This window comes from Tachysurus vachellii, chromosome 5 (genome assembly GCF_030014155.1).
Source record: "Tachysurus vachellii isolate PV-2020 chromosome 5, HZAU_Pvac_v1, whole genome shotgun sequence".
Classification (NCBI taxonomy): Eukaryota; Metazoa; Chordata; class Actinopteri; order Siluriformes; family Bagridae; genus Tachysurus; species Tachysurus vachellii.
In genome coordinates, this window is record NC_083464.1 from 20,251,395 (window position 1) to 20,278,276 (window position 26,882).

Sequence of the window (26,882 nt, forward strand, 5' to 3'; positions counted from 1 at the left end):
TTGCCCTGTATTTGGCTCCATCCATCTTCCCATTAACTCAGACCAGCTTCCCTGTTCCTGCTGAAGAAAAGCATCCCCACAACATGATGCTGCCACCACCATGTTTCACGGTGGGGATGGTGTGTTCATGGTGATGTGCAGTGTTAGGTTTCCGCCACACATAACGTTTTGAATTTTGGTCTCATCTGACCAGAGCACCTTCTTCCACATGCTTGCTGTGTCCCCACATGGCTTGTCGCAAAATGCAAACAGGATTTCTTATGGCTTTCTTTCAACAATGGCTTTCTTCTTGCCACTCTTCCATAAAGACCAGATTTGTGGAGTGCACGACTAATAGTTGTCCTGTGGAAAGATTCTCCCACCTAAGCTGTGGATCTCTGCAGCTCCTCCAGAGTTACCATGGGCCTCTTGCCTGTTTCTATGATTAATGCTCTCCTTGCACTGCCTGTCAGTTTAGGTGGACGGCCATGTCTTGGTAGGCTTGCAGTTGTGCCATTTCCGGATGATGGATTGTACAGTGCTCCGTGAGATGTTCAAGTTTTGGGCTATTAATTTATAACGTAACCCTGCTTTACACTTCTCCACAACTTTATCCCTGACCTGTCTGGTGTGTTCTTTGGTCTTCATTCTTTGGTGCTGTTTGTTCACTAATGTTCTCTAACACACTTCTGAAGGCTTCACAGAACAGCTGTATTTATACTGAGATTAAATGACACACAGGTGCACACTATTTACTAATTAGGTGACTTCTGAGGGCAGTTGGTTTCACTGGATTTTAGTTAGGGGTATCAGAGTAAAGGGGCAGAATACAGATGCACACCACACTTTTCAGATATTTATTTGTAAAAAAAAAATTTGGACACCATTTATAATTTTCATTCCACTTCATAATTATGTGCCACTTTCTTTCGGTCTATCTCATAAAATCCCAATAAAATACATTTATCTGTTGAAGAGGAGACGGAAATAGGAATCAATGACTTGTACTCATTTGGGGAGCTCTGATCAACTTGTGTGGGTGTTGTTTTATGTTTAGTTCTCACACCTAACTAGTATGTAAATAAACCAAATATATACTCTTTGGAAATGAAAGACACTGCCTATGGACAGTGACTGCGGTGATTCAATAAACATCTGACATTGTTGAAGTTAGTAATTTATGTTTAATTGTGATATTACCAAGAACAGTTTTATCAATAAGATATATAAGCACATATTTATAACTTTTCAAGTTCTACAGTCAGAAATCGTCCTTAAGAAATCATCTTATGTAAACTGATATAACATTGGAGCCTCACAATGTGTATAAAAATATTGCTTTTCTGCTTCACTGCAACATGACTAGCATCAGACACACTTCATTTTTCCTCAAAGCTTGGGAATATCTGGAGCAATTTCATAGTCTACCAGATCTAAATAAACTCCAACTTCTACTGAAAGATTCTAAGCATGTCACTTTTCTTTTCTCCCTCATTCTCTTGTATAAGTATTTTCATACAGCTTGATTGACACCGACACACCCTAACCCATAACCCCTGAATCTAAAAGGAGAAATATCAAGTATCACATATTGACACTTGAGGTATCAAGTATCAAGAAGTATTACGTTTTTTCCCCTGTACTGAGCTCCCCAATGCCCTGTACGGTTTAGCTTCGTTCAGCTGACCAAAGAGCACTGAAGTAATAAGAGATGTGATCACTGTTAAATAAAATCAACATCAAAAAGCAAATCCATATTTTAAGATTTTAAAAAATGAACTGAATTGTGTGATCCCACTGAACCCTGACTCACCATGACTGCACCTTTTTAAACGTCAGTCCTGCAGTCCATACTGTAGATGTATCCACTAAAGAGATTGCTATAATTCTCAGTATGTAGTTTTTTGTTTTTGCCTTGACTTCACTATGAGAAAGCCGCAGTGATGCAGAGAAGAACAGTCAGTGCTCTAAACCAGCTTGCATGTCTTCCTATGTTTGATTATAAGCTCTGTCTACTGGTATTATACACGTGTGGCCACTCTGTGTCCATGTCGAGTCATTGTGGAAGAGGATTACCTCCCTGATAGCTTTTCCATGTGTGAGGGTTAAATCAAATGGAGGGAAGGAGGAGCGATGTGGCTTTGGCTTCCGTCGAGGACCAGCTTCCTCAACACAAACAGGCCTCCACCCTCTCATAAGAACTTCATTCAGGAGGAACAAGTTATTTGTGCATGTGCGTGCTTTCATTGATGGAGGCCTGCGTCAATGTGCCATCACATACGTCAATTTCACTCCTAAAATCAGGAGCTGGTGAGTGCATAGATGTGTGTATGATTAATTTATAAATGTAATGAATCACAGGCCAATTTTGTGAGTTTGAATAGTGACCAACTTTGTCTTGGCACTAACAAGGTGCCTGTGTTTCAGTGAGGCCCAGTAACAGAGTGATGTGAGATTAGTCACTGCTCAGTCTTCTTGACAGCAAGCAGACAGCGCTAATGTGTTGAGACCTTAAGCCAGAATCTTTCTGTTCCAGTCTTGATATTTGGCTGATATTTGGCTGATATTTTTCGAATATATAGCCTGATAATTTTGTTGTTCTTCCCAAAATGATTTTTTTCTTGCCAGTGTTTTCTATGCCGTGATGCAAAGGCAGCTGCATTTTGTCACTCATGGCTAAGGATGAAATATTTCCTATTAACTATAGTCACTGCTTAGAACTGTTTGATTTTATGGGCCCTCAGGTTTACAGTTTGCCTTGTTACTGATTGCTTTCAAGCTTAATAGTTGCCAAAGCTTATGTAAGGGATAAAAAATGCCTGTCATGCCATGAACAGGTTAATTATTTACAGCTGAACATTGCTAATGCTAGCAATATTTTTATTTATTAAATAATGATATGTAATAGATTTCACTGTTTATAATTACCTTTAGAGTTGAGCAATGAAACAAGTAAGGTCCTGCTATCACTTGCATGCAACAGTTATAAACATACATTCTTTCACCAGCCTCTCATTTTTCTCTCTTTTACAATTAACAATTCATCCAGAATTTATGTCTGAGCCATCCAGAATTTATATCTGATCACCGTGACCAATCAGAACAGAGTGTTAATCAGAATGGTATATGTAATGATATTAAATAGCACAGACAGGACGTGTCCCAGTCATATAGATATGTTATAAAGGTTATTTCTCAGGTGTATATGTTCTGGCTGGTTGATGTTAGCAGCCAAGTGCGTGCAGCAGTGTGTTTTTGATCAGCACTCAGCTGTTGCTTCAGCTTCTTTCAAAGCTCCTTCTGTTCTGAAAATAAAGGCAGGGAGTAAAATGAATAAACCATCACTCATGTGCCCTATCACAAAAGAAAACAAACACATCCTGTCAGGGAGGTGTTGGTTGACACCCTGTGTGTTAAGTCTGTGCCGCCTGTAGGAAATTTGATTAAATGCGTCAAAGAGATGGCGACCACATTTGTCTGGGAGTGGAGCTTTTTCATTTGTCTTTAATACCCAAGTTTAATTTCATGATTGACTAAAGCTCCAGGTGCTTAGTTAATGTCCACCAGATGAGCGCTGCCACAATCCCAATTTTCCAGTGCAAGCTGTGGCTAATAAAAGCCTGGAGTCTTGCAGATACCCCTTGTATTTGGCCTCTCCAAGAGTCAGAGGGAGAGTGAGTGAGACCGCAATGTTATATTATGTTTTTATTAAAGCACGTGATTGACAGCTAAGGAAGATTTTTCCAGTATTAAAACCTAGACCCAATTGGATGGAATAGAGTGCAGTGGGATCTTGCTCTCAGCTGCTGGTCCTGTCTTTTCAGTACTCTCTCTCTCTCTCTCGCTCTCTCTCTCTCCTTATGTATATGTCTGTATCTGAGTTCTTTTACAATCAGAAAATGTTAATTCTGCCTCTGAATTCAAAAGACAGAGGGTGAAAGGTCTGAAGGCTCAGTGTAACTGGAGGAACAAAAACAGCCCATATGTCTGATCCGCATCCAATTAGTCAACTATAAAATCCACATGACCCAATAATTTATTTAATAATAATGTATATGAGCTATTTATGCGTTGATAACTATATGCCATATGCATTGTTAACTATAAGAACTCTTGAGACTGTGTGAAGTCACCAGACTGGGACCAGTTTCTGTAAGTCCATCTGCACTGCCATACAAAATATTCCAGAAATGTGACAATATTAAAACCATGGTTCATTAAAAAAAATGAAAGACCTGTGCACAATGAGAGGTAAAACCTATAAAAGCAGTGATAGGGACTGATATCTGGAACAGCATCAAAAAGATGACTAAGTGGGACTACTCCAAAGGGACATTTAACTTCTGATTCTTACTTTAAAAGGACTATAATTCCTACCAAGACATGTGTCATCTCCTTTGTTCAATTTCTTTCCACATAAAATGTACATAACTGCAATGCTAAAGCCAAATGGAGGTTTACATTTGCACACAAAATTAAAATGACAGATATCGACTAATCAGGTGAGGTATTGTATAATATATAGTTGCAATATATTGCAAATATTTATCGGTTGAATTCGCTGTGGAAAAACAACAGATTATTCATTGCAGTTATACCAGCAGGAAACAATTAGTTCAATAGTCCACAAGCCAGTAAAGATGGAGAAGTGTTGTTTTCTGACTGCTGGATGATGACAGGATTAGTTGGCAGGAACTCAAAGTCCAGACAAGGATCGTACAACTGCAGAGAGTTGAATATGTGAGCAAGAGAGAGAAGGAGCTGTGGTGAATGTGGATTTACCATCTGTAGTTCATTTATTATTCCTCTACATTCACTTAGAACTTTATTGGGAACACCCTTTATTCATTATCTAATCAGCCAATTAAATAGCAGCAGTTCAGTGTATAAAAGCATGCGGACACATACAAGCAGCTTCAGGTAATGTTCACACAAACTTCAGCATAAAAATGTAATCGTAGCGATTTTAACCATGGCACGATTGTTGGTGCCAGACAAGCTGGTTTGAGTATTTCTACAATTGATCCACCTGAATTTTACTGGGACACATACAACCTTCTCTAGAGATAATACAGAATGGTGAAATAAAGAAAGAAAAATTAATTAAGCAGAAGATCTGCTGACAGAAACACCTTGGTGATTGAGGTCAGTGGAGACCTACTCAGTGTAAGTATGTGTTCCTAATAAAGTGCTCAGTGAGTGTATTTACAAGATTCCTCTAGGGGAACTAAAGGAATTTAATATTTTTATATACAGTAAAATATATGTAACACTGTCTTAAATTTGACCAACCACTTATTTACCTTTTTATTGTGTCATTTCTTTTTGTTGTCTTTTTATTGTCTTTTTGTTCTACATGCAAGTTACATTTCACTGCCCCAATGCTGTTGTTATTGTCTTTCAACTGCTCCACTTTTGGGGTCACCGGTTTGGCACAGGTTTTACTCCGGTTGCCCTTCCTGACTCAACCCTCTCATTTTATCCAGGCATGGGACTGGCACTGATAATTAATGGCTCAGTGATTTTATTGGTTCCCTGACCACAGCAGTGAGATTATGGGATCCTGTCGCTGGATCACCAGGGAATTCGTTCATAAGCCTTACTGATAAGCTGTTATATTTGTTGCAGCAATATCTAAGTGTCTACTTGCAAAAACACAGATGACAGTCCCATTAACAGAGAAACAAATGTTTAATACAGACAAATATACATTCTGAACGAAACGAATGCTGCAAAAAACAAATGTTTTAATCCCAGCATTCAGTAGCATGGTCTCTATAGTAACAGGAAGTTAGGATGGCCCTTCAGTTCTGAAAATAGGATCGTGTTGCTGTTAGATAATGGAATCAGAAAGAGGAAGTGGGATCAAGTGGAGTAAATGATCTGAACAATTTATCCAGATGACAAAGTTCAGAGTTCACAATGTGTTTACTGGCTCAGTCAGCTCTAACCTGAAGCTGGCTGAAGAATTATGTGGAGCTCTGTGGTGACCCTTTGAAGAAAATGGCAGTAAGGTATTTGTTTAATATTTGTTTTCAATTTTGAAAGTTTTATTCATTAAGTCTTTTATTCATTTATTTATTCATCTTCAAGCATCTCAAGTGCTTTATTGTGGATAGTGTAACAGTGGATCCAGAGTTTATCCCTGCAGGACAAGGCAAACCTGAACGAGCTGCCTGTCCATCATCATGTATACACATGAGCCCAGACTCATTCACACATTTAAGATCACCAATCTACCTACCAGTATGTTTTATGGAAGAAAACAAAGAAAATCCACATGGATACAGGGAGAGCATGCAAAACTCAGCACAGAGAGTTTAGCGTTGAGCTCAGGATTGAACTGGAGATCCTGGAGATGCAAGGTGGCAATTCTGTACAGTTGTACTACCTCTATTTTAGAACAGGGTCTCTGTTATCAAATTACAATCAGCCCAATGCTTAACACAGGATGAAAACTTTCCCAGAAGTCTGTCTGATAAGAATAAACCAGTTTTCAACAAGAATAAACATAACATACAAACCTTACATATTTATTTTTATCTTGTTGTCACAATACAAAGGACATGCACAAAAAACATATAATGCATGGATCATTCCTTTTTAATGCCTAACCAAAATGCTGAATTTATAGACTATATGATTATTGTGCTATGCTGAGATTTGAACATGGATTTTGATCATAAATATTAAAGGCAATAAAATGCTGAGCAGGAATGATAGAAAAGAAGAGCATGGAGAGTGATCGAAGTAAATGACTGTGTGTGTGTGTGTGTGTGTGTGTGTGTGGCCAGGGGCAGGGGTAGATGTGTAACAGAATCTACAGGTAAAGTAGAGGACAGGTTGTGACTGATAGTTTGCCAGAACTCAACCTGCAGATCTCATCTCCTGTGAAAACAAACCTCCAATGGTCTCACACACACATCCCTTTACTTCTCTGTCTTTCTTTTTCCCCCTAGTAATTAACGCATTGATTTAATAGCAACTAGTGAAGCACTAGTGTTTCGTACATAGAAAGGTATTTTGATACCAAAATCTGACAAAAGTAATATTAATAAGTGACACAAACCTACAACATAAATAAGATTGTTTACTTCACATTATAATGGTATGGCATCTGCATATTTCACATTGTAAGCAAATCAGACACAGGTAAGGGCCGATGTTTATAAATCTGAAAGTACTTTATTCCACTCTTGCCGATAAAGCTGGAGCAGGTCAAAGGTGAACTAATTCATCTCCATGATAATATGGCATTTACCAAATCAGTGCTGATTTCTTCGTTTGATATCGTGAATATTTTATGCAGTCCTCTGTCTTCTCAAAGCTCAGATTTATATAGAGTCTTAATGTGCCCTGTTCAGCACAAACATCGTGTGCTAATGCTGGAAAATAAAGTCCTCAAAGCTCTGTCACATGAAGCAACTGCTGCACAGTGATCGGTTTAGTCCACAGTGATGCAGTCCATTAATAAATGTACAATTACAGGATAAATAAAAGTTCATGTATGATACTGCAGTAGCATACTTACAATAGATAAGGAAAAACATAAAGCTAGAGTTCAGGTGAATGCACAGTATGTTCTTCTTCATCATTAACTTCTTATAGCTGTTTTTCTTTCTCTGTCTTTGTTCTGAAATACCAAAGAAATAACAATAAGTCAACTGCATAGCAATTTCAAGATATTAATCACTTGAATTTATTATAATAGATCTTGATATGAACACATAAAATACAGACACTAAACTAGCTTTAATCTTAAATGGCATAAGTGACCATAAAAAGCCGCCAGCCTTTCTTCAGTGCCGTGAGAAGTAATTAGGGGTTTATCTGAAATTGAGTGCTTTTAGGGAACCTGATCTCCTTGAGGTACAGCGTGTCTGGCCATAACGTCAGCTGAGGGGGCAGCATGCCTCACTTTTTCCAATTACACTTATGTGCTGTCAGAGCCAGCTGGCATTAATTAGTCTTGTTCACACTGTTAGTAACCTGAGTTTAGTGCCATCGCTCCACTCAAACCATGCGTCTGTATCTGAATTCTGATGTGTATTGCATGATGTGTAACAATATATAACTGTGGATTACTGTAGTCAAATTAACTCTTAAAGGTTAAAAATGAGTAACAGTTACAGTATGTGACAGTAATACTACATCACTGCAGCCATGAGCCATGTGCTCCAGCTGAAACTGATTGAATTACAAATTTCTTAAAGATGAACAGAAAAGGACCAGAATGTTTAGTGTGTGTGTGTTTGTGTGTGTGTGTGTGTGTGTGTACCTGCATCTGTTAGTGCCTGGACACATTAAAAAACAGTGTTATTGAATTACCCAAAGCACATAATTATATTTTGTGTTTAATTTTAAGCATTAATTCAGCATTCAAATATGTCAGATAATTTCCTTTATGTTGTATTTATTGAGCTACTTCCTTTGCATGACTTTCTTTTAAAGTTGTTAAAAAAGGTACTAGACTTTGGTCATATGGTTGTTTGTGATAAAGTGATGATTTAAGAGCTTCTGCAGGGAAGCTGGCACTAATTAGGATGTTAGGGACATTCATAGATCTTAGACCAGTGATCTAACTGGAATTGTAGTAATTTTTTGAGCCAGATGTGTCCAGATTTGCACACAGCCATGTGGGATGCACAGTCATTTGTCTATAGCCTTCTGTGTGTGCTGATGTCATTTCACATACTCACTACCATATTCCTGAATTTTATTGGCTGTTTACATGTTATACATGAATTGCTTCACACAAACTCTGATGTTTCAGAAGCTATATTAGTCAAGTTTTGTAGATTGATTATGGTGAAAATGTAATGCAAAAGTATTATCTGTATACATGTGCTGTAAAATAATAGATGCACTGTCTATGACACTGAACTGGGAGTGTGTGATGCAGTCCGGACAGTTACCTTGAAATAAATATGAAGTGTTGGTTGAGTGATTGAGCATGTAGTGCGACTCTAAAAACCTTTCATCAATTTCTAGTTATTATTATAAATAAAAAAATAAAAATGAACACATTTTTATTACATAAAAATAAATACAAAAACATATATACCATTATGCAGCATAAATCCACTAAATCTCCAAAAATCACAAGTTAATTAGGGTCAATTAGGGAACAAAGAGACTTTGCAATTAAATATTTTTTTTAATCAAATATAAAGAATAAATGTATTAAATAAGTTAAGGATGAGAACTTCTAGATAAATAAACAAAGGGAAGGTGGTTTAATTTAAATTACTTCATATAATATCAGCAAATTTCTCTATTTTTACTTTCTGATACTCACCAGTCTTCTCTGGTTACTGAGGCAGAAAGTGCAGATCTGTCTGGGCTGGGAGTTCTCTGAGTCTGGACTCACATCTATAGTCTTATGGAGATGGTTGTGTAGAGCCCCTGTGCTTTTATGGCAGGGTTGCCCATCTCCACATGCTTCTCCCACCAATAGTACATTTTCTAGGTGAGAGATGTAGCTGGAGGCCAGCCGTAACGTCTCGATCTTGGACAGCTTCCTGTCAGCCGGTTCAGTGGGTATGAGTGTCCTCAGAGCTGTAAAAGCCATGTTCACGCTGTTTGTGCGGTCCCGTTCTCGAGCATTGGCAGCATTACGCTGGCGGGTCTCTGGGATTGGCAAGTGAAGATCTGTGACTTCGACTGATGGCCTGCAGCCGTACTTCCGTTTGCGAGAGTCTGCTTTGATAGCGTTGTACCCAGGAGTGGAAAGATGAAAGGATTTGTCTTCAGATCCTGAGCTTTCGCTGCCGTTCTCATCATCCTCTGAGAGAGTGCTAATCTCAGAGTAAAGGAAACGGGCAGGAGACGGGTGAATCATGGCGAAGGACATCGTCACCTGCTCTGTCTTACATTCGCAGCCTTCCAGCAAGAGGGGCTGTGGTCTTCCTCTTCCTCACACGGAAACAGGGACAGACCTTTACACGACTTGTTGCTCCTCAATTCTATTCACCAACACAAAACAAACTGTTGTCCTTCACTTAGTGAACAGCAACACTCTGCGGAAATCCAGCGTTGTCTTACACCAATCCTGTGATGATAGACTCAGCCGCTTCATGATGATTTAATCATTATGAGTTCATATTCCTTCTGCAGATTGCTCTTTAAAGAACCAGTGTGTCAAGCACTAGCCTGAGTGGGTGAATAAGTGGAAAAGTATATAGTGTGTTGCACTAGCGTTCATCCCTCAACAGTTCCACATGTTATTATGGCTGAGTGTTTCCTTATGCCTTGGCTTTATAGGGTGTGGGTGTGCGTGTGTGTGAGAGAGAGTATAGTAGTGGTGGGGGAGTGGCTGGGGACTGCTCCCCCTCTTTCACTGTAAATGCAAAATACAGGGTGAAAATGCGATGGAGCTCAAACACATTTATTGATTTAAACATGTCTCCTTCACTGACTTGGTGAGAAATTGAAACCTGATGGTCTTCTACAAACTGTGTTCTGTATCACCACTTAAGATCTAAACACAATGAACACAAACAAATCCCACTCTTCAACCCACAAATAGTGAACACTGCTAACATGCTAACCTAAAGGATATACAGTTATAATAAACAGAAATTATTACAGTTTCTTTCTGAACCCCTGAAACCCACAAGCTGTCAATGATGTTAAACAAAGATCCATTATATTCCTGTTAGTCTCAATGTAGTCAGTGAACAATTCATAGTAATAACTAAGTAATATGATTTGTGAGGCAAAGCATACTGAGCGTTTAAGGGTTAAAACAAACATATGCCTGCTGAATGTGAAGGCTACAGGCAATTTTATATTATTCTTATTATATATTCATAACCTTAGCTAAATGTGCACACTGGAGACTTTGTGCAGAGCGCTGATTAAAAAGGAAGTGCTTTAGGAAAGCGTGACACAGTGGTGCAGTAGCTAGTTTTGCTGCCTCATAGCTCCAGGGTCTCTGGTTCAGTCCTGTACTCAAGTTACTGTCTGTGTGGTGTTTCTGTGCATGCTGTCTCTCTGACTATGTGGGTTTCCTCCAGGTCTTCCGGTTTCCTTCCTCCTTTATAAAATGTGATCGGTTTAGGTGGATCCGAGTAGGTGGATTTTGTAAGATAAATGTGTGAAAGTGTGTGGACTGGACTTTCATCCCATCCACAGTGCAGTCCTGCCTCATGAAGAGTTATCACTAGAACCAATCTCACCAGGTACTGTAAATTGTAGGTGTTTACAGAAAGGGAGTGAGTTCTTCAGGCAGGCCCTGAAAGGTGACAGAGAGTAGAGGATAATGAGATTAAACTAATCTGAGTTTAAACAAGTTTCAGAAATAGGCAACATGATGAGAAGATCACTGAAGGCATTGATAACTCACTGTTGGTCAGCGAACGGAAAGACAGTGAATGACTTCAAGACAATGACAATGCCTTAGCAGCATCTAAAATCACAAATAATGATGGAGATGAAGTGTTGGATTTGGTTTAGAGTTCTCTTCAGCGTTTTGTATATAGCTCTTTATTTGGCTAACTTTTTAGATATTCAGCGTTACTTTACTTCGTAACCGACATCACCTGCCCACAGAATTTTGTCACTCTAAACCTGATTTTCTTCATTATCCATTTCTCAGTGTCACAAGTGATATTTAATATCTCTGAATGAGTTCAGTAGCAGAGCTATGCTGTCAGCATCTGATTGCTATTACTCCCTCTGCCTCTCCAACTTCCTCCCTTCCTTCCACTGTTAAAATCTAAAAACTATTCACAGAGAACCCCCCTCCTTCTGGCTTTTGGCACAGGTTAGAGAGCTGTCAAAACTCGGAACTAATCCTTCGCACAGCACCGCAGACAGACCGACTGGCTCATTACGGAGTCGGCCGAATGGACGGGTGGACGGCCAGAATGCTGAGGGACACGATTGTCTAGCCCGTGTTGGGGAGATGCCAAGCTCACAAGTACCCGACCCTAATGGGACACAGTCTCTGCATCTGGCCCATTTAAAACCAGAGAAGTGGGACTGAGAGGAAGAATATTTTACATGTCACAAAAATGGCATAAATAGTTGTGAAATGTTATATCTCATTAGATATATGAATAGACCAAAGCAGTTTGAATAGAGCAGTGGAGCGGAAATAAGCACTTATAAAGTCAACTTTGTAAGTAGGAATAATTTGGCAACACAAAACTCACTGCTTTGATGCCTTCTGGTAATTGCCTATCTGTGGCCCTGCTTTTTTTGACTACCGGTCTCTCTATTTCAGGAGCACAAATGAAGTCAGTCCTCCCTGAAATTCCATGCTGTAATTGTCCCGTTACTCAGAAGCCAAAGAATTCAGACAGTAAGCAGGTCAGTGGGCCTGAAAGATGGAAAAAGTGAACTGCTCAGAACCTTGTGGAATCCAGTACCCATCAAAGTCACTCTGACAGTCCTCATAGATTTATATTACTCTTTAGTTTAAACAAATGCTTTGATTTTGATACCGTCTATATTATATAAAAAAGAAAAGACAACCAGATGGATCACATTTTAACATATTCAGGATCTCAGTATTTTACTTCTACAGGTTCTCAGCTTTATGGAACTTTCAGATTACAAATATGTTACCTAATGACAGCAAATGTGTTAATAGAAATTGTTAGCCCTTTAAACTCTCAGGGCCATTTGCCAGGTCCAGATTTTAAACGCCTTACTCCTTAGCTACTTAACTTTATGATTATTTTCACAGTACACAAAAAGTCAAATCCAGATCCTGTCAGGTTTCTTCATGTGTCCTTCTATTGGAACCGTTCAACTCCCAGGGCCATACAGCAGTGTGTTTTTCTGTCAAAAAAATGTCCTAGCTCTGATCTATAACCTTTTCAGGAACATAACAACGATAATATGTCTATAGAATGAGCCCAGCAAAGATCATATCCTTTGAAAAATAACAGACTTTAAGATGAATTAATGAAGATTTTTAGACTTTGAAGCATAAGTTTTAAAGAAGAGATTCTTCTCATTAATAAAATTGAATTGATTTTAAATTAAATTTAGTTAGGGATCCTTAAGACTATCCACTGTTATCAGAGTTTCTAAACATAAGCACTAAATAATTTTATTTTGAAAAGTCTGAATACTATAAACTACTGAACCTCCATTTTCTTACACAAATGATAAGGGTCCTCATGCCATACAAAAGAAGTCATCATACTGACCCAATAACCTTGCTGCGTTTCTGAAACTCCATAACCCATGCTAGGTGTGGTCTGAGTCAGGACCTCATCTTTGAAGTGTGCCTTGTAAAGGAGGCAGCTGGTGAGGGCAAAACCAACGGGGCCTTTCAGCCTGGCCTTGTAAAGTCCATTTCAAGCCTTCTTAAGCAGAGCTTTGGGACCAGCCTGCTGCTCTGCTAACAATGCCTCTCTGCTAATTTAACAGATCTTTAAATTCAAAGCATTCTTTTCTCTATCCATTCTCGCTTGTGAGAACTTCCTTATGTATTTCTGCACCAGGTGCTATACTCCATAACACCAGATCAAGTCAAAGTTCTCCTACACTACAGGTGGTAGAGCCACTAAAATTAAATAGTGTTTTTAACGTTACTTAAACTTTAATTACTTAAACCTAATCTACCCCCCACACCAAGATTTCTAGGTCTATTTTTCAGATAAATTACATATACATTTTTTGGTTTGAAAATGTAACGCAAATCAAACTTAAATCAGCATCCACCTGGTTTCATATCTTTATATCACATTGACATTTTTTGTCATTTACACAGATCAATCAATGCTGGTAACATACTTTAGTTAGCAACTCCTTTAGGTTTGATTGTGGTCATTGTGGGGATTTTTGTATAAAGAAACAGTGGCACTAAACTTAATAAACTTCCAGAATAAATTATATGTATGGCATATTTAGGGTCAGATTTCCTTGTCAGTGGTATTGCTAGGTGACAGGAAATTTCAAATTTGTAGTGATTGTTATTATTAATGGATATTAGCAGGCTTGCCCGGTTTCCATTTTACTCTGAGAGGTAGAGGGCAGGGGGTCACATACGTGTTCCTTATTACATTCAGCCGCATGGTTTGGAATATATTAACTGTGTGTAGTAAAATCCTGCTTTGTGATGAGTGATGCACTGTGATTAATTCAATGCTCTGGGAGGCACATGGCCATGAGTGAGTTTAATAAAACTGCTTGGGTATATGTAGGTCTTTTATATGCAGGCCTTTTAAAGCTTTATCAGAAGTTTAATACTAATCCTTTAGAGAAACCCTGCACAAAGAACACAGTGCACTTTATCTTAAGTAAAGAACACTAATAATAGCTGTAGGTCAGGCATTATAACATGTCAAACACAAAAATTGCATTAGCTTTCAAATCACAGAAGAATGTAAGTAGATATAAATAATGATGTGTGTCCCTCCCTTTTCACAGCACTGATTTATCTACTAAAGCTCTGCTGTTTGCTGCTTGTGGTCATTTGTAATGTAAGCAGTAGCTAACTGGTGGCTTATATCATCCCTACAGCAAGACCTATGAGCTCATGTTTTTGGCTGTGAGGCTGTTAGCTAGAGATTAGGACCCAGAAATCAGTCATCCATTTTGTGTGTGGGGATGTAGTTTTAGGACAAATATTTGCTGCCACTTTCCACCATTCAATCATACAATGTGCAGTTGTGACTATCCAGCTCAAGCTTTGGCTTCATAGTTGATTTTCTTTATGGTTTTTGGCAAACAGTTTATTGCCAGGTTGCCATGCCTAGAAATAATTGAAAATCATTAATGCAAGCTATAAAGTGTTCAAATGGTTTTCAAAACAGTTTGAAGTAAATTTGAATTTTGGAATTACAATCAATTTCTAATAGTAAATTCTCAAACTGTTAAAAATCAGAATCACTGATGCAAAAACAAACAAACATACAAATACTGTTTGTGTGTGTGTGTGTGTGTGTGTGTGTGTGTGTGTGTGTGTGTGTGTGTGTGTGTGTGTGTGTGTGTGTGAGTGCGTGTGAGAGAGAGAGAGAGAGAGAGAGAGAGCTTGCATGTGTGTGGGTGAGTAGGTGTCTGTGTGGTGATGTGTGTGTTCAGTATATATATATATATTTGGGTGTGTGGGTGGGTGTGGTGGGATAGCAATGAGGTAGCAGATTGGGTACATATGATGGTCATTAAATGTAGAGTTCATGACTGAGTGCTGAGGAAATCCAACAAACAGAGCCAATATAAATCATTAGCTGAATCAGTTATTGATATAGGTAAAGTATATTCACCTGAAGTCCCCAATTTATTTGCACATAATGTGATTTCCTGTTCTCATGCTTGTCATTTGGTTATCTTTATTTGCTAAACAGATTCCAGATTCACAAGCATTGCCTCACTGTGTTGTCTTCCAGTTGCAACCCGGAAAAACCTTGTGCATTGTGGGTACACTAAATCTCTGTTTTTCACGTTTGACCTATCTTATCTGAATTGCTGCGGTGAAGTTTTGACTTTGTCAGTAATGAATTTCTTGATACAAAATGACATACAGTGACATCATGTTGTTTTGACCTTCACTCTCATTCTGTCTTCCAAGTGGATTGAGAATGATCCTGGATGAAATGTCCTCACGTTAACTTGCAGACACTACAAATCATACAATTCTGCTTGTAATGGCTGTAAAACTGAAAATAAACACACAGAACGAACAGTTTACAGCTCGAATCCTTTGCACGCTTGATGAAATGCAATAAATTACTCTCCAAAAAAAAACTGGATTTTTTTCCTTCACTGGAACTTGAGAAATATTTTTATTCTTTCCAGAGGTGAGACTTGAGATTTATATTGTAGTGCTATGTGGCTGTCAAGTTCTAAGTGGAGTGGGATACAGCTTTAAGGCTAACGTACAATGACCATATGAACCATATGAAACTGTACAATAAAAAAGAAATCACATAGCCTATAGATATGTAGTTCAAAAGCTCTAAGAGGCATGATACTATGATTTTCCTCCCATCTGTATTTGTACTGATATATTCACATGGATCCAAACTTCAAAATTTTACCCAAAGGAAAGATCACTTGGCAGAAAAAGGAATGTTCCATATATTGTTGTTACTTTCTTTGTTGGGTAACTTGTACTACAATGCAATATTCCAGTTATGGCAGATTGCAGAGATGGCTAAACAGCTTATTCTGTACTTATGAGCTATTACTTCTGTACAATATATTTCAACCATTTTTGGTTATCAAATTTTCTTTTCCTTTAAGGTCATGTTCAGGTTTGTTGTTGTGCAGTTGTGCTGCAGAAAACAGAGCACCAGAACTTTAGCCACTGAACCACTTAGTTATTAAACCACTGTAGAGAGAGAATAATTCATTCACATTCAAGTGAAAAGAGCAACACAACGATTGAGAGATTGGTGTTCATTTCCTACAATCAACTTCACTAAGGAGTCATGAACTAAGTGGTTGGAGACCTCAGAGCATCTGGTATGTGAGATGCCTAGTTTTGTACACCATGAAGTAGGAGGAGATGGGGGCCACTCCAGCACATGCAATGTACTACTGCCTCCTTTGTCTACAGTGCTCATAAAGTCCAACCACACATGCATGGACAATGAGGCTCCTTGTGAAAAGTAAGATGTTCATAGAGAGTCTTGCCAATGGAAACATAAGTAGACAGAAAACCAAGAGTGAGTCTGGAAGCCATTCTTCTGTTCATGGCAAATCCATCATTTACTAAGTTCTACATGGGTTGTGTCAACAATGTATTATGGCATATGATAATGCTTTGGGGTTTTGGAAATTTGTTTAACCTTTTCCCCTGTCTCAAAACTCGATATGGTCTTTTTCTACCCACTTGATATGATGCTTGTCTGGCAAAATGCATTTTAGCATCATCAATAACGATCCTATTTACTTACCGGTTACAAAACCTATATTTGGCTTGCATAAGTATTTACCCCCTTGAATGTTTCCACATTTTGTAATATTACAACCTGGAACTGAAATGGAGTGAATTGGGACTTTATATTATGACTTTATGTTAAATAGATGATAATACTGATGTGGAACGGGAAAAACTACTTAATAATTATGATTGATTGTATATGGTTCACTGACATCCCTAAATTAGTTCTGGTGCCACCAGTTGCCTTTAGAAGTCGTATTATTAGTTGAATAGAGTCCACCATTGTGAAATTAAAGTGTCATGTGATCACAACATAAATAGACATTCCTGAAAGACTCCAGAGAACATATCTAAACAAACAGCTTCATGAAGACAGAGGAATTATCAAAAAAAATCCTGGATATTCTGGAGTCAATTTTGAAATCATGGTTTGATTATTAAATCAATAATAATAAAAAAAACAAACAGTTGTATATGGCACAACAGTGACTCTTCAAAGAATAGGCAATTCATAAAAGAAAATCAGTGATCAATTAAGGATGGCATTATTCAGAGAAGGAAACTGGTGGAAGAATGCCGAGTCATATAAAATTCTCTTTGGACTTTTAAAATCCTCTTTGGCCACAGGACAAAAGGCCACTCTCTCACTCACTTACTCACTCACTCACTCACTCATTTTCTACCACTTATTCAAACTACCTCGGGTCACGGGGAGCCTGTGCCTATCTCAGGTGTCATTGGGCATCAAGGCAGGATACACCCTGGACGGACTGCGATGGGCAGCGCACACACACACACTCTCATTCACTCACGCAATCACACACTAGGGACAATTTTCCAGAGATGCCAATCAACCTACCATGCATGTCTTTGGACCGGGGGAGGAAACTGGAGTACCCGGAGGAAACCCCCGAGGCACGGGGAGAACATGCAAACTCCACACACACACACACAAGGCAGAGGCGGGAATCGAACCCACAACCCTGGAGGTGTGAGGCGAACGCCCAAAAAGCAGTATCTAGCTGACATCCAACGCTCTCCTCACTCTGAGAACACCATCCCCACAATGAAGCATGGTGCTTCTAGCATCACGTTAAGCTTTTCCTTCCACTTCATTATTATAGGTTTAGGGTTCTGATGTGATCATTACCCAAAGCTGCTATACGGGATCTGCATGAATGTGTAAATGTACAGGTGTTTTTCATAATGTGCTTGGTGAGTGTAATGGTGCATACTTATATTATAACTAGATGAAAGCTACTGTAGTCTAGTTTTGAAATGAAATGTGCCTAGATAAGAAGATGTGCCTTATGTGCCATCAGATATGAATGATTAGATCTTCATGATATTATCCGGTGAAAATATCCAGCATTATGACGTTACCATTGATGGTAATAATAATGGCATGCTGGGCTTGTTGGTAATTTTTGATTAAAATCTCATTACATTTTGAAGTTTTCTTCCAATTGAGACATTTATGAGGTATGGTAGGAGAAATTGATGCTCTTAATAAATTGGTATGCAATAAGAAGACAAGAATGCCAAGCACAGATCCTTGATGTACACCGCTTGCTACCAGCAGAGCTTGGCAACAAGACCTTCTGCAGAGCTTGTTGACATAATGGACTCAAACCTATTTAGAACAATTGTGCAGTGAGTACAAAAGAATGATCTGACAGCCACAGTATTAAACCTGAACACTCGCAGTCCATTTAAGCAAATTATATGAAATCATTATTAATGTAGGTTTGTAGTACAATAGACTAAAATAGGATAGCAGGCCTAAAAAGGATGTAATATAACTGTAATATATAATAACTGTAATATATAATTTTAGGTAAAGTGTTTATTTGTGTATATTGCATATTTCAATGCATGTATTAGGTTATATTTCAGTTTACCTTTTTTTCTTGTTTAAAGTTTATACTTGACAAAGAAATGTGTAATTTCCTTTTACATCACAGACTTACAGGCCACAGTTCACCTAACTATAATAGCATATGTCCTCTGGTTTAAAAACTTTACTGTCTTTTGTTGATGAGTTTCTGAATTTGCATTCAAAGCATAAAAAGTATTTTTTTCCAGATAAAACATAACTATCACTTGAGGGTTTTTAGGCCACAGATGGAGTACTATGCTTAAAATATTTAAAATGGTTTCCAAAGGACTATTGTACAACTCATCCATGACCTTTATTGTTTACTAGAGCCCAATAACTATGAAATAAAATACTGTCTGTCCTTCCTGCCAAAGTAGTCAATGGAATATGAGAACCACTTTAGTAGCTCATGTATGAACAAAGTTAAAAAGGCCAATATAATAAAATCATAGAATTTGTGAGTCCTGCTCACATGAACTGAGATAATTTGGTATGCAGTGTCATCTCATAAAATATTTAAATGACATCACATATAATCACAGTGATTTAAAAAATGATATTTAATTCACTTTATGGCTTGACACACTGCTTTACTCTATATGTATCATTTACATTGGCAGTAATTACATGTTTAAGTGCATTAAACAATCCAAGCAGTTAACCTCCTTATTTAATGTACAGTATGGAAACTGCAAGCTGATTATGAACTAAAGCTATAGCTTTAACATTTACTTATATATATATATATATATATATATATATATATATATATATATATATATATATATATATATATATATATATATATATATATTTACTTGCTGTGCTTTCGTTCTTTCACATTTATCCTTTGATTTATTTCCATATAGTTTTGGGTCAGCTGTTTGGTAACACCAAATACAATTACTGCTGATAGAGTTCAAAATGATAGCATCATAATATATAAAAAAGTGGGAAACAAAAGTAAAAATTTGATCTCAGTGAATGTGGCTTAGTTGTTGCTGATCTCCAGGGTTTTCATTCAGAACAGTTCCTAGAGTTTACCCAAAATGGTGTTAGAAAAAAAAAAACGGTCAGTGAACAGCAGTTATTGATGAGAGAGGTTAGAAGACAATGGCTATATTGATTCAAACTAGGGAATTTAAGCTTATTAAAATTACAGCTCTTTAAAACCATGGTGAGCAGAAAAGCAGATTATGCCAGACTTCATGCTGTGGAGGCTACAACATCAAACAACCACATCCAGTTCCACTTATCTCAGTCAGGACTCTGAATCTAAAGCTACAGTTTGTAAAGACTCACTGACACTGAACATTTGGTGTAACTAACAGACCAGGTGTAACCAACAACCATGCAACAGACAAAGCACATTTTTCCCATTCTGATGTTTGATGTAAAAATTAAATGAAACTCTTGACCCGTATCTGTGATTGTATGTGTTGTGTTGCCGCATATGATTTGCTGATATAACAAGTGTATGAATTTGCATTTGTTCAGGTCAGCTGTTTATACGGTAGTTTTATGGCTGTAGTATTTTATTGTGTTTATTCCGGTATTAGGATGCAATGTGACATCCCCCTGTGGAACAACTAAGCAACCTGAAGACATTTCACAATTTAACATTGCAGAATTATCTTCCCTATATTCACATGCACACTGGTTATAGCAAGAATTTAATGGCTTGGCTTCAGATGGATGGGGTTACAAAGAAAATTATTCGTTTTTGTCCAGTCCAAATTGGACAAAAAATTGCAATATTGAGTCTCTAGGTAAATGTTGGTTTTTGAATACGTGGCATGGATTTCAGGTTCATTTATAAAGCAATAAACAGCAAAAATGTGTTCATTACCTCAAAACACAAACCCTGAGGTTTCATTTCTGCTCCAAGTTATTGTTAGCAATGCATTAGACTCTGGAGTAAAGTTATGAGCAAGATGAAGTGCTCCAAAGGCAAGCTGTCATATGGATCATATGGTGTGCATAGTCATCAAAGAAGGATTCTGAATCTAATGGTATGCTGTGTTTCCATAAACTCCTCTCATTTGTTGACTTTTTATTCTCATAAACTCCGTGTCACTGTAAATTATGGCAGTTTTATAAACCAATAATGCACTCACAAAAGCAGTTAAACACTTATACACTTGATGGAGGATCCTATCTGCTTTTCATAGTGTGGACCATTAAACAATTCCCCTTTTCTGTGATCTGATCCATGTGATAAGAGACCATGTGAAAAGTCTTCCCAATTTCCTTCTTGGTTTGCTCAGCGCTCTGTAGTAAACCCAGAAATTTTATGACTATTGCGCAATACAGCGAGCAGTTTTTTGGGAAGAAGTGATGAGATTTATGCTAACGCACTTTCTCTCATGTACACTATCTTTTACCTCATCCTGTGAATGACATATCTGTAAATATCATTTCATAGAGAAATAGATAGAGAAAAGTCACCCCCACTCCCATGTTTCCTGTAATGTACACACATTATTGTGAATCCAGGAGGGATACATATATCTTACAGAAAACAATGAAGCAAAGCCACACATTCCGTACAGTCCACTTGGGTTATAATTCCCATATTCATTACTACATGGGAAAGTGAGAATTGTATAAACGATGCTACTATTAAATAATTTATAGCAGTGGGTAAATGATGATATTTATGTACAGCTATGTAACTAGGAGTACAATAAAGAAAGAATGTGATATGTAGAACTAATACATATGAATCGGGTAACCAAATACCTGAAAAAACACAAATAATCTCATAATGGTGTGCAGTCCAAGTGGTAGATGATTGCTCATGGACTAGAATTTTAACAATTGCATATATCTGAAATTTACTAACTGAGAAATTTGGCTGGAAGCTGAGAAAGAAGGGGTGGGCTCATATTTTGCAAGTGCTAAGTGTCCTCGAGAGAGGTCTAATAGTAGTAGGGAACAGCTGTTCAAATACAAAACCATTTCAGTGTGGTTAATAAGAATAGGAACACAATGGTCATATTTTGTTTTATTATATCAGTGTCTAATGATGAAAAACAAAGAAAAAAATCTTGCTGTGTGCAGATCAATGTTGAAAATCCAAAATCCTTTCACTATAATAATTTTAACAGGATTTTAAACAGTAGTGAACAATTACCTGCAAAGATCAAGACACACATACTGAAGAAAAATGGTCATTCATGTAGGGTAGCATTGTAATGCATTGCGATGTGTTGCTGCCTCATAGATATAGGATTCATGGTTCGATTACTGAGCTTGGGTTACTGTTTGTGTGGAGTTTCGTACGATTTCCCCCTCCCTGTTTTAGCACAAGTTTCCTCTGAGATGTCTAGTGTTGTGTCTATAAATATGTAAGTAGGTGGTAGGCAACATTAAGTAAAGAGGTAAGAAATATGACTACAATCTTTACATGAATTATGTGATGCATTAGTATCTGCCTGGACTGGTTCACAGATGTTTACATTAGAAAAGAGGATTCCACATTATTTTGGTAAATAGAACAAATGAATTTGTTACAAAAATCATGTCCAGGTACAAGTAAATATACAAAGTGTGTAATCGGAATTGAAAAACATCTCATGGACATCTCTAGTTGAGCCCAATTATGAACTCAGGTGAAGTAGATGAGGTTGATGTATTGTCAGGATCAGAACTCACAGACCATACTAACAGTGCTGGGTATTTGTTTAGAGGCATAGTGCTAGGGTTTAAATTTAATATCTAAAACTAACACCTCTTCTAGTTTAGCCATGTGGATGCTTGGAGCACTAAATGGATACAGATAAAGATACAGGTACAGGTATTATTTTGCTATATAGTCCCTATATATATATATATATATATATATATATATATATATATATATATATATATATATATATATATATATATATATATATTATGTTGCTATGTGGGAACCATAGCTCTAAATGCAGTCAGGCCCAGAAAGCCCACAGGGCTTCCCATAGCAGCTGTAATCCATCCATGATTATATATTCCATTGTACAACAGTAGCATATTGTATATCATGTGATTTGTCCAGCATATACCTTTACATTTGAAGTGATTCCTGTCAAACTAAAGAGGAAAAATGACTGCGCAATGGGTTTGTTTAGGGGAATGTGGTGAAAAACCCCACAAATGTTTATTTGAGCTCTAACCATGTTTCCCATTGCCACATAATCAATCAGGGTACCCAGTCAAATGTACTTCCACATGGATGTAGAAGTAAACTTTGGACCTTTATGACATCTGGTGAGATTTCTGAATGTCTGAATTTAGTTTCAGTATAAACCAGAACATTATACTTTAAACTTACAAGTTTCTATCTGTCTTTAATCAGTTAATGTTATATTTAGTAGCATGTAAATAATAGATGTATATCTTAAATGTTTTATACCAAAAAGTTGTGTGTGTGCATGTGTGTGTTTGTTTTACTTAATATTTTTATATCATATTTAATATAAATACACCATGCACACACATACAAACCTTGCATAGCCAATCCACCAACTTACGTTTTTGAAAGGTGGGAGGAAACCAGAGAGCTTGAAGGGAACCCTTTGTGTACAAGGAGAAAAGAAACTCCAGAGAGACAGTAAACCTGAGTGCAGGATCCAAAGCAGGGACTCTGGAACATTTAAAAAATAATAGTTTTTATCATACTCTCCTGCATTAGCATCAGAGATAAAACTGTAATGTATTCAAATCTTCAAGCTTTACAGTTTATCTGTCACATTACAAAGAAAACTTGTGAGGAAAGCTTATCACTGTCATTTGTCCTGCACTGTCCTCTTGTCTTTTGTCCTGCACTGTTTGCACCAGATTGCACAGCTGCACTTTATGTGGCTAGGACTAACTAAGTCCTTAGCTGTGTCTTTGTTTTATGTAGCACAATGATCCTGTAGAAACGTTGTCTCATTTCACTGTGTACTGCAACAGATATATATGGTTGAAATGACAATAAAAGCTTCTTGAATAGACTTGATTGAAACTCAGTTATACTGCTGTTATAAAACAACACAAGCTAGAGAAAGATCTACGTGGTTTTGTGGCAGTTTCACAAAGGTAATTGAAATTGTAATTATTCGTGAATAAATTGCTTGATTCTTCAGTAAAATAAATATGATTAACAATGTGAAGAAGAATAGAACATTAATTGTTGATTATTTATCTTCCCATCATGTATAATTCATTCTAAATTATAATGGTGATTGTGGATGTAAACATGGTTATAATGTCAATTTTAAACCATAGAATTTACTGATTTATTGAAAATCTTTTTAAATAGTGCTAAAAGCAGGAACAAAAATAACAGACAATGTTTAATATTTTGTATTATAAATATGTGTATATTTATATTGGTGGTATTTAGCTGTATGCACTAGACACATAATTTAATGCTATGTCTTCATGTGTTGATGTACTAAACATTAAATATAGATGTTAGAATTATTTTTAGACTAGCTAAAGTAACTATCATTAGCGAGAGAGTAAGTATAATGGGGGCTCACATGCTCCTCAGTATGACTTCACCTTCTGATCTCATTTTTTTTTCTTACGAGTCTAGAGAAATACACAATGGGACATTACAGGCAGCTCTATGGTCATATTTTCACTTTGGCATTATGGCTTATCATTTCTTGGACAGAGATCTTGTTGTAAGTTTTAAGTTTTAGGACCATAAAATTGCAGCTGTGTGACAAAATAATGAAATAGCAAAAACTGCCGTTATAATTTATTATTTCAATTTCCTTTGTTTGCGTTCTAAGCCATACCCACTTGTACACACACACACACTCTCCAGACAGAACCTTTTTTTTCATGGCTTAGTTTAACTCAGCCAGAAACCAAACCTTGATATTTTAATCTCACTGAGAGGGTGAACATTCAAACACTCAGAATACTCTGGTTTCCAACAGAGACAGTAGTAAATAATCCTCTGTCTCCTGTGATCAATACCTGCCTCCCATGCTTTGTTTTCAAACATTAGGTATATAATCAACTTTGTGACCCGATACTTTCAGTGATCCCATCCAAGGCATGTAACAAAAACAAACGGAACAGTTCCCCTTAGATATCAGCTGTACCTCAGACAGTCGTGTGCAGGTCAACAGGGACAAGTGTCTATGTGAAGAATGTCTCAGCTCATTCAGCTGTACAAACAGACACGAGCCTGTATGTGCAGGTTCGACACTGATCTGGGTCAGATACTTCCTCTGTGTGCATTAGTTTTTGTTATGATGGACAAAATTGATCCACATATAGAGCTGGACTATGTTGTATGTTTTCCTTATTCTCATCATCTCAGCGCTAGGTTTTTATTACTCCAACTCAAAACATGTTTTGTTAAATGTGGCTGAGGTTTGTGCTGGAGCAAACGATTTGTCATGCCATTAAAACGATTCAAGTGAGTGTAAGCTTCCACTGACTCACTGTCTGAGTGACTACATTTTATTGGGCATAATTATTTAGTTGCAGTTTGACTTGTCTGTTTTAAAAAGGACTTTCCAGTTGAAAATATGACCTGAAAACATTGCTAACTGACTGCCTTTTATGGTTGCCAATCCTTCACATTTACACATGTGCAAGCACAAGCCAGGACATAGTATTAGTAACGTTGAATTTCTGTATTTAAATGGTTTGAGGTGCTGCACAAGGCTGGCGAGTTAATCTTTGTTTAATAAAACTGGAATGTTTTTGTCTCACTCCTTGCAGTTAAGCTTAAGTCATGGCTCTGGGAGAATGTAAAACACAAGCAACATGGAAGGTGAAGCTTGTTTCAGTTGCCTTGTAAAATATTTAGAGGACATTGTCACATTGCCCAAACTGTAAGAGGCCCAAATTTATCCATTTAATAGTCATCTATCCATTTTCTCTACTGCTTATCCTATATAGAGTCACAGGGAGCCTGGAGACTCCGCCAGGAGACAAGGCAGGGGACACCCTGGTGTAGATACCCACAATCTCAGTGCACAATTTATAGATAAATAAGTTATTTGCAATTGTTTTCAAATAAACTGTTTCTGTAACGATGGCATTTGCTTTATTATCAGACAGATGTTCTGTGACTCGTTAGCATCATGTCTTTGAAATGCATCTCAAACCATTCATGTTACAGGTAGCTTCATACATTTGAAGTGCTGCTCTATAACATTATGACTCATGAGAGAACATAAACAACCAGGCATCAAGGCAGCTCATAACCCTTAACCCTCCCTCCTCCAGGGGCGCTGTATCATGTCTGCCCCTGTGCTCCGACCCCAATCTCCTCAGTTGGGATATGTGAAGAAAAGAATTATGCTGTAATGTTTATGTGGTGATAATAAAAACTCCCCAAATCATAGATTATAGCAGGTACACAGTTTCACATGTTGTGGTGACCACACTGACAATTTTTAAGCTTTCCTCAGTGAATCACATAGAGTGCACTAAAACTGCTACTTTTTACATTTAAAACAAAACGTTACCTACTGCAGCTTTAAATAAAAAAATTATGCACTAACGTGATGTTCTGAAAATATGCCTGGTTCTAGGAATAGAAAGCAAATTGTCCAGAGTAAGTGGCAGAGTGAGAGAAAAAAGAATAACACAAACCTGCCCTGAAGCAAAGTTTCCTGTTTTCATTTGTCTCAGTATTTCTGCTTTGACTCCACCACATAATGCTACACACACACACACACACACACACACACACACACACACACACACAGACAGTCCTATGTCTCACTTTGCCTTGGTATTAAGGAGTTATTTCATGCAGTCTCACAAAATCTCCATTCCAAATAATCATCTGTGAAGCACAAATTTTAAATCACTTGCCTTCAAGCTTTACTTGTTTGTTTATTCACTACGCTGTGAGACCTTTTAAAATGTCAATTTAAAATTGTGCATTATGTTCATAAAAGTGAGCTATATAGAGCAGGGATTCTTACATTTCTTACAGCCAGGACGTGCAACTGTAAAATATATTCCACAGACGCACTCAGTACAGATTTATTTCATGAATATTATTTAAATGTGTACACTATTTTGATTATTTATTGGAGCCATATAACTTTTTAATAGTGAACTTTCCACTAGCAAATCAAATTAGCTTCAAGTTTAAATTATTTATAGATTTACTTGTTGTCTTGGAATTCATCGGGCTAAAATCTATAAGAACTCAATACTAAATAT

General features: G+C 37.3%; 1 protein-coding gene across 1 annotated transcript; it reads right to left on the reverse strand.

Annotated features, from left to right (window-relative positions):
- Positions 1-4,590: 4,590 nt before the first annotated feature.
- On the reverse strand, positions 4,591-10,263 carry scxb (scleraxis bHLH transcription factor b). The gene is made up of 2 exons (XM_060869412.1): positions 9,278-10,263; positions 4,591-4,701 (listed from the first exon to the last, which is right to left on the reverse strand). Exons 1-2 carry the CDS (start codon positions 9,830-9,832, stop codon positions 4,591-4,593), a joined length of 666 nt encoding a protein of 221 aa, XP_060725395.1. The 5' UTR covers positions 9,833-10,263.
- Between the last annotated feature and the right edge of the window lie 16,619 nt (positions 10,264-26,882).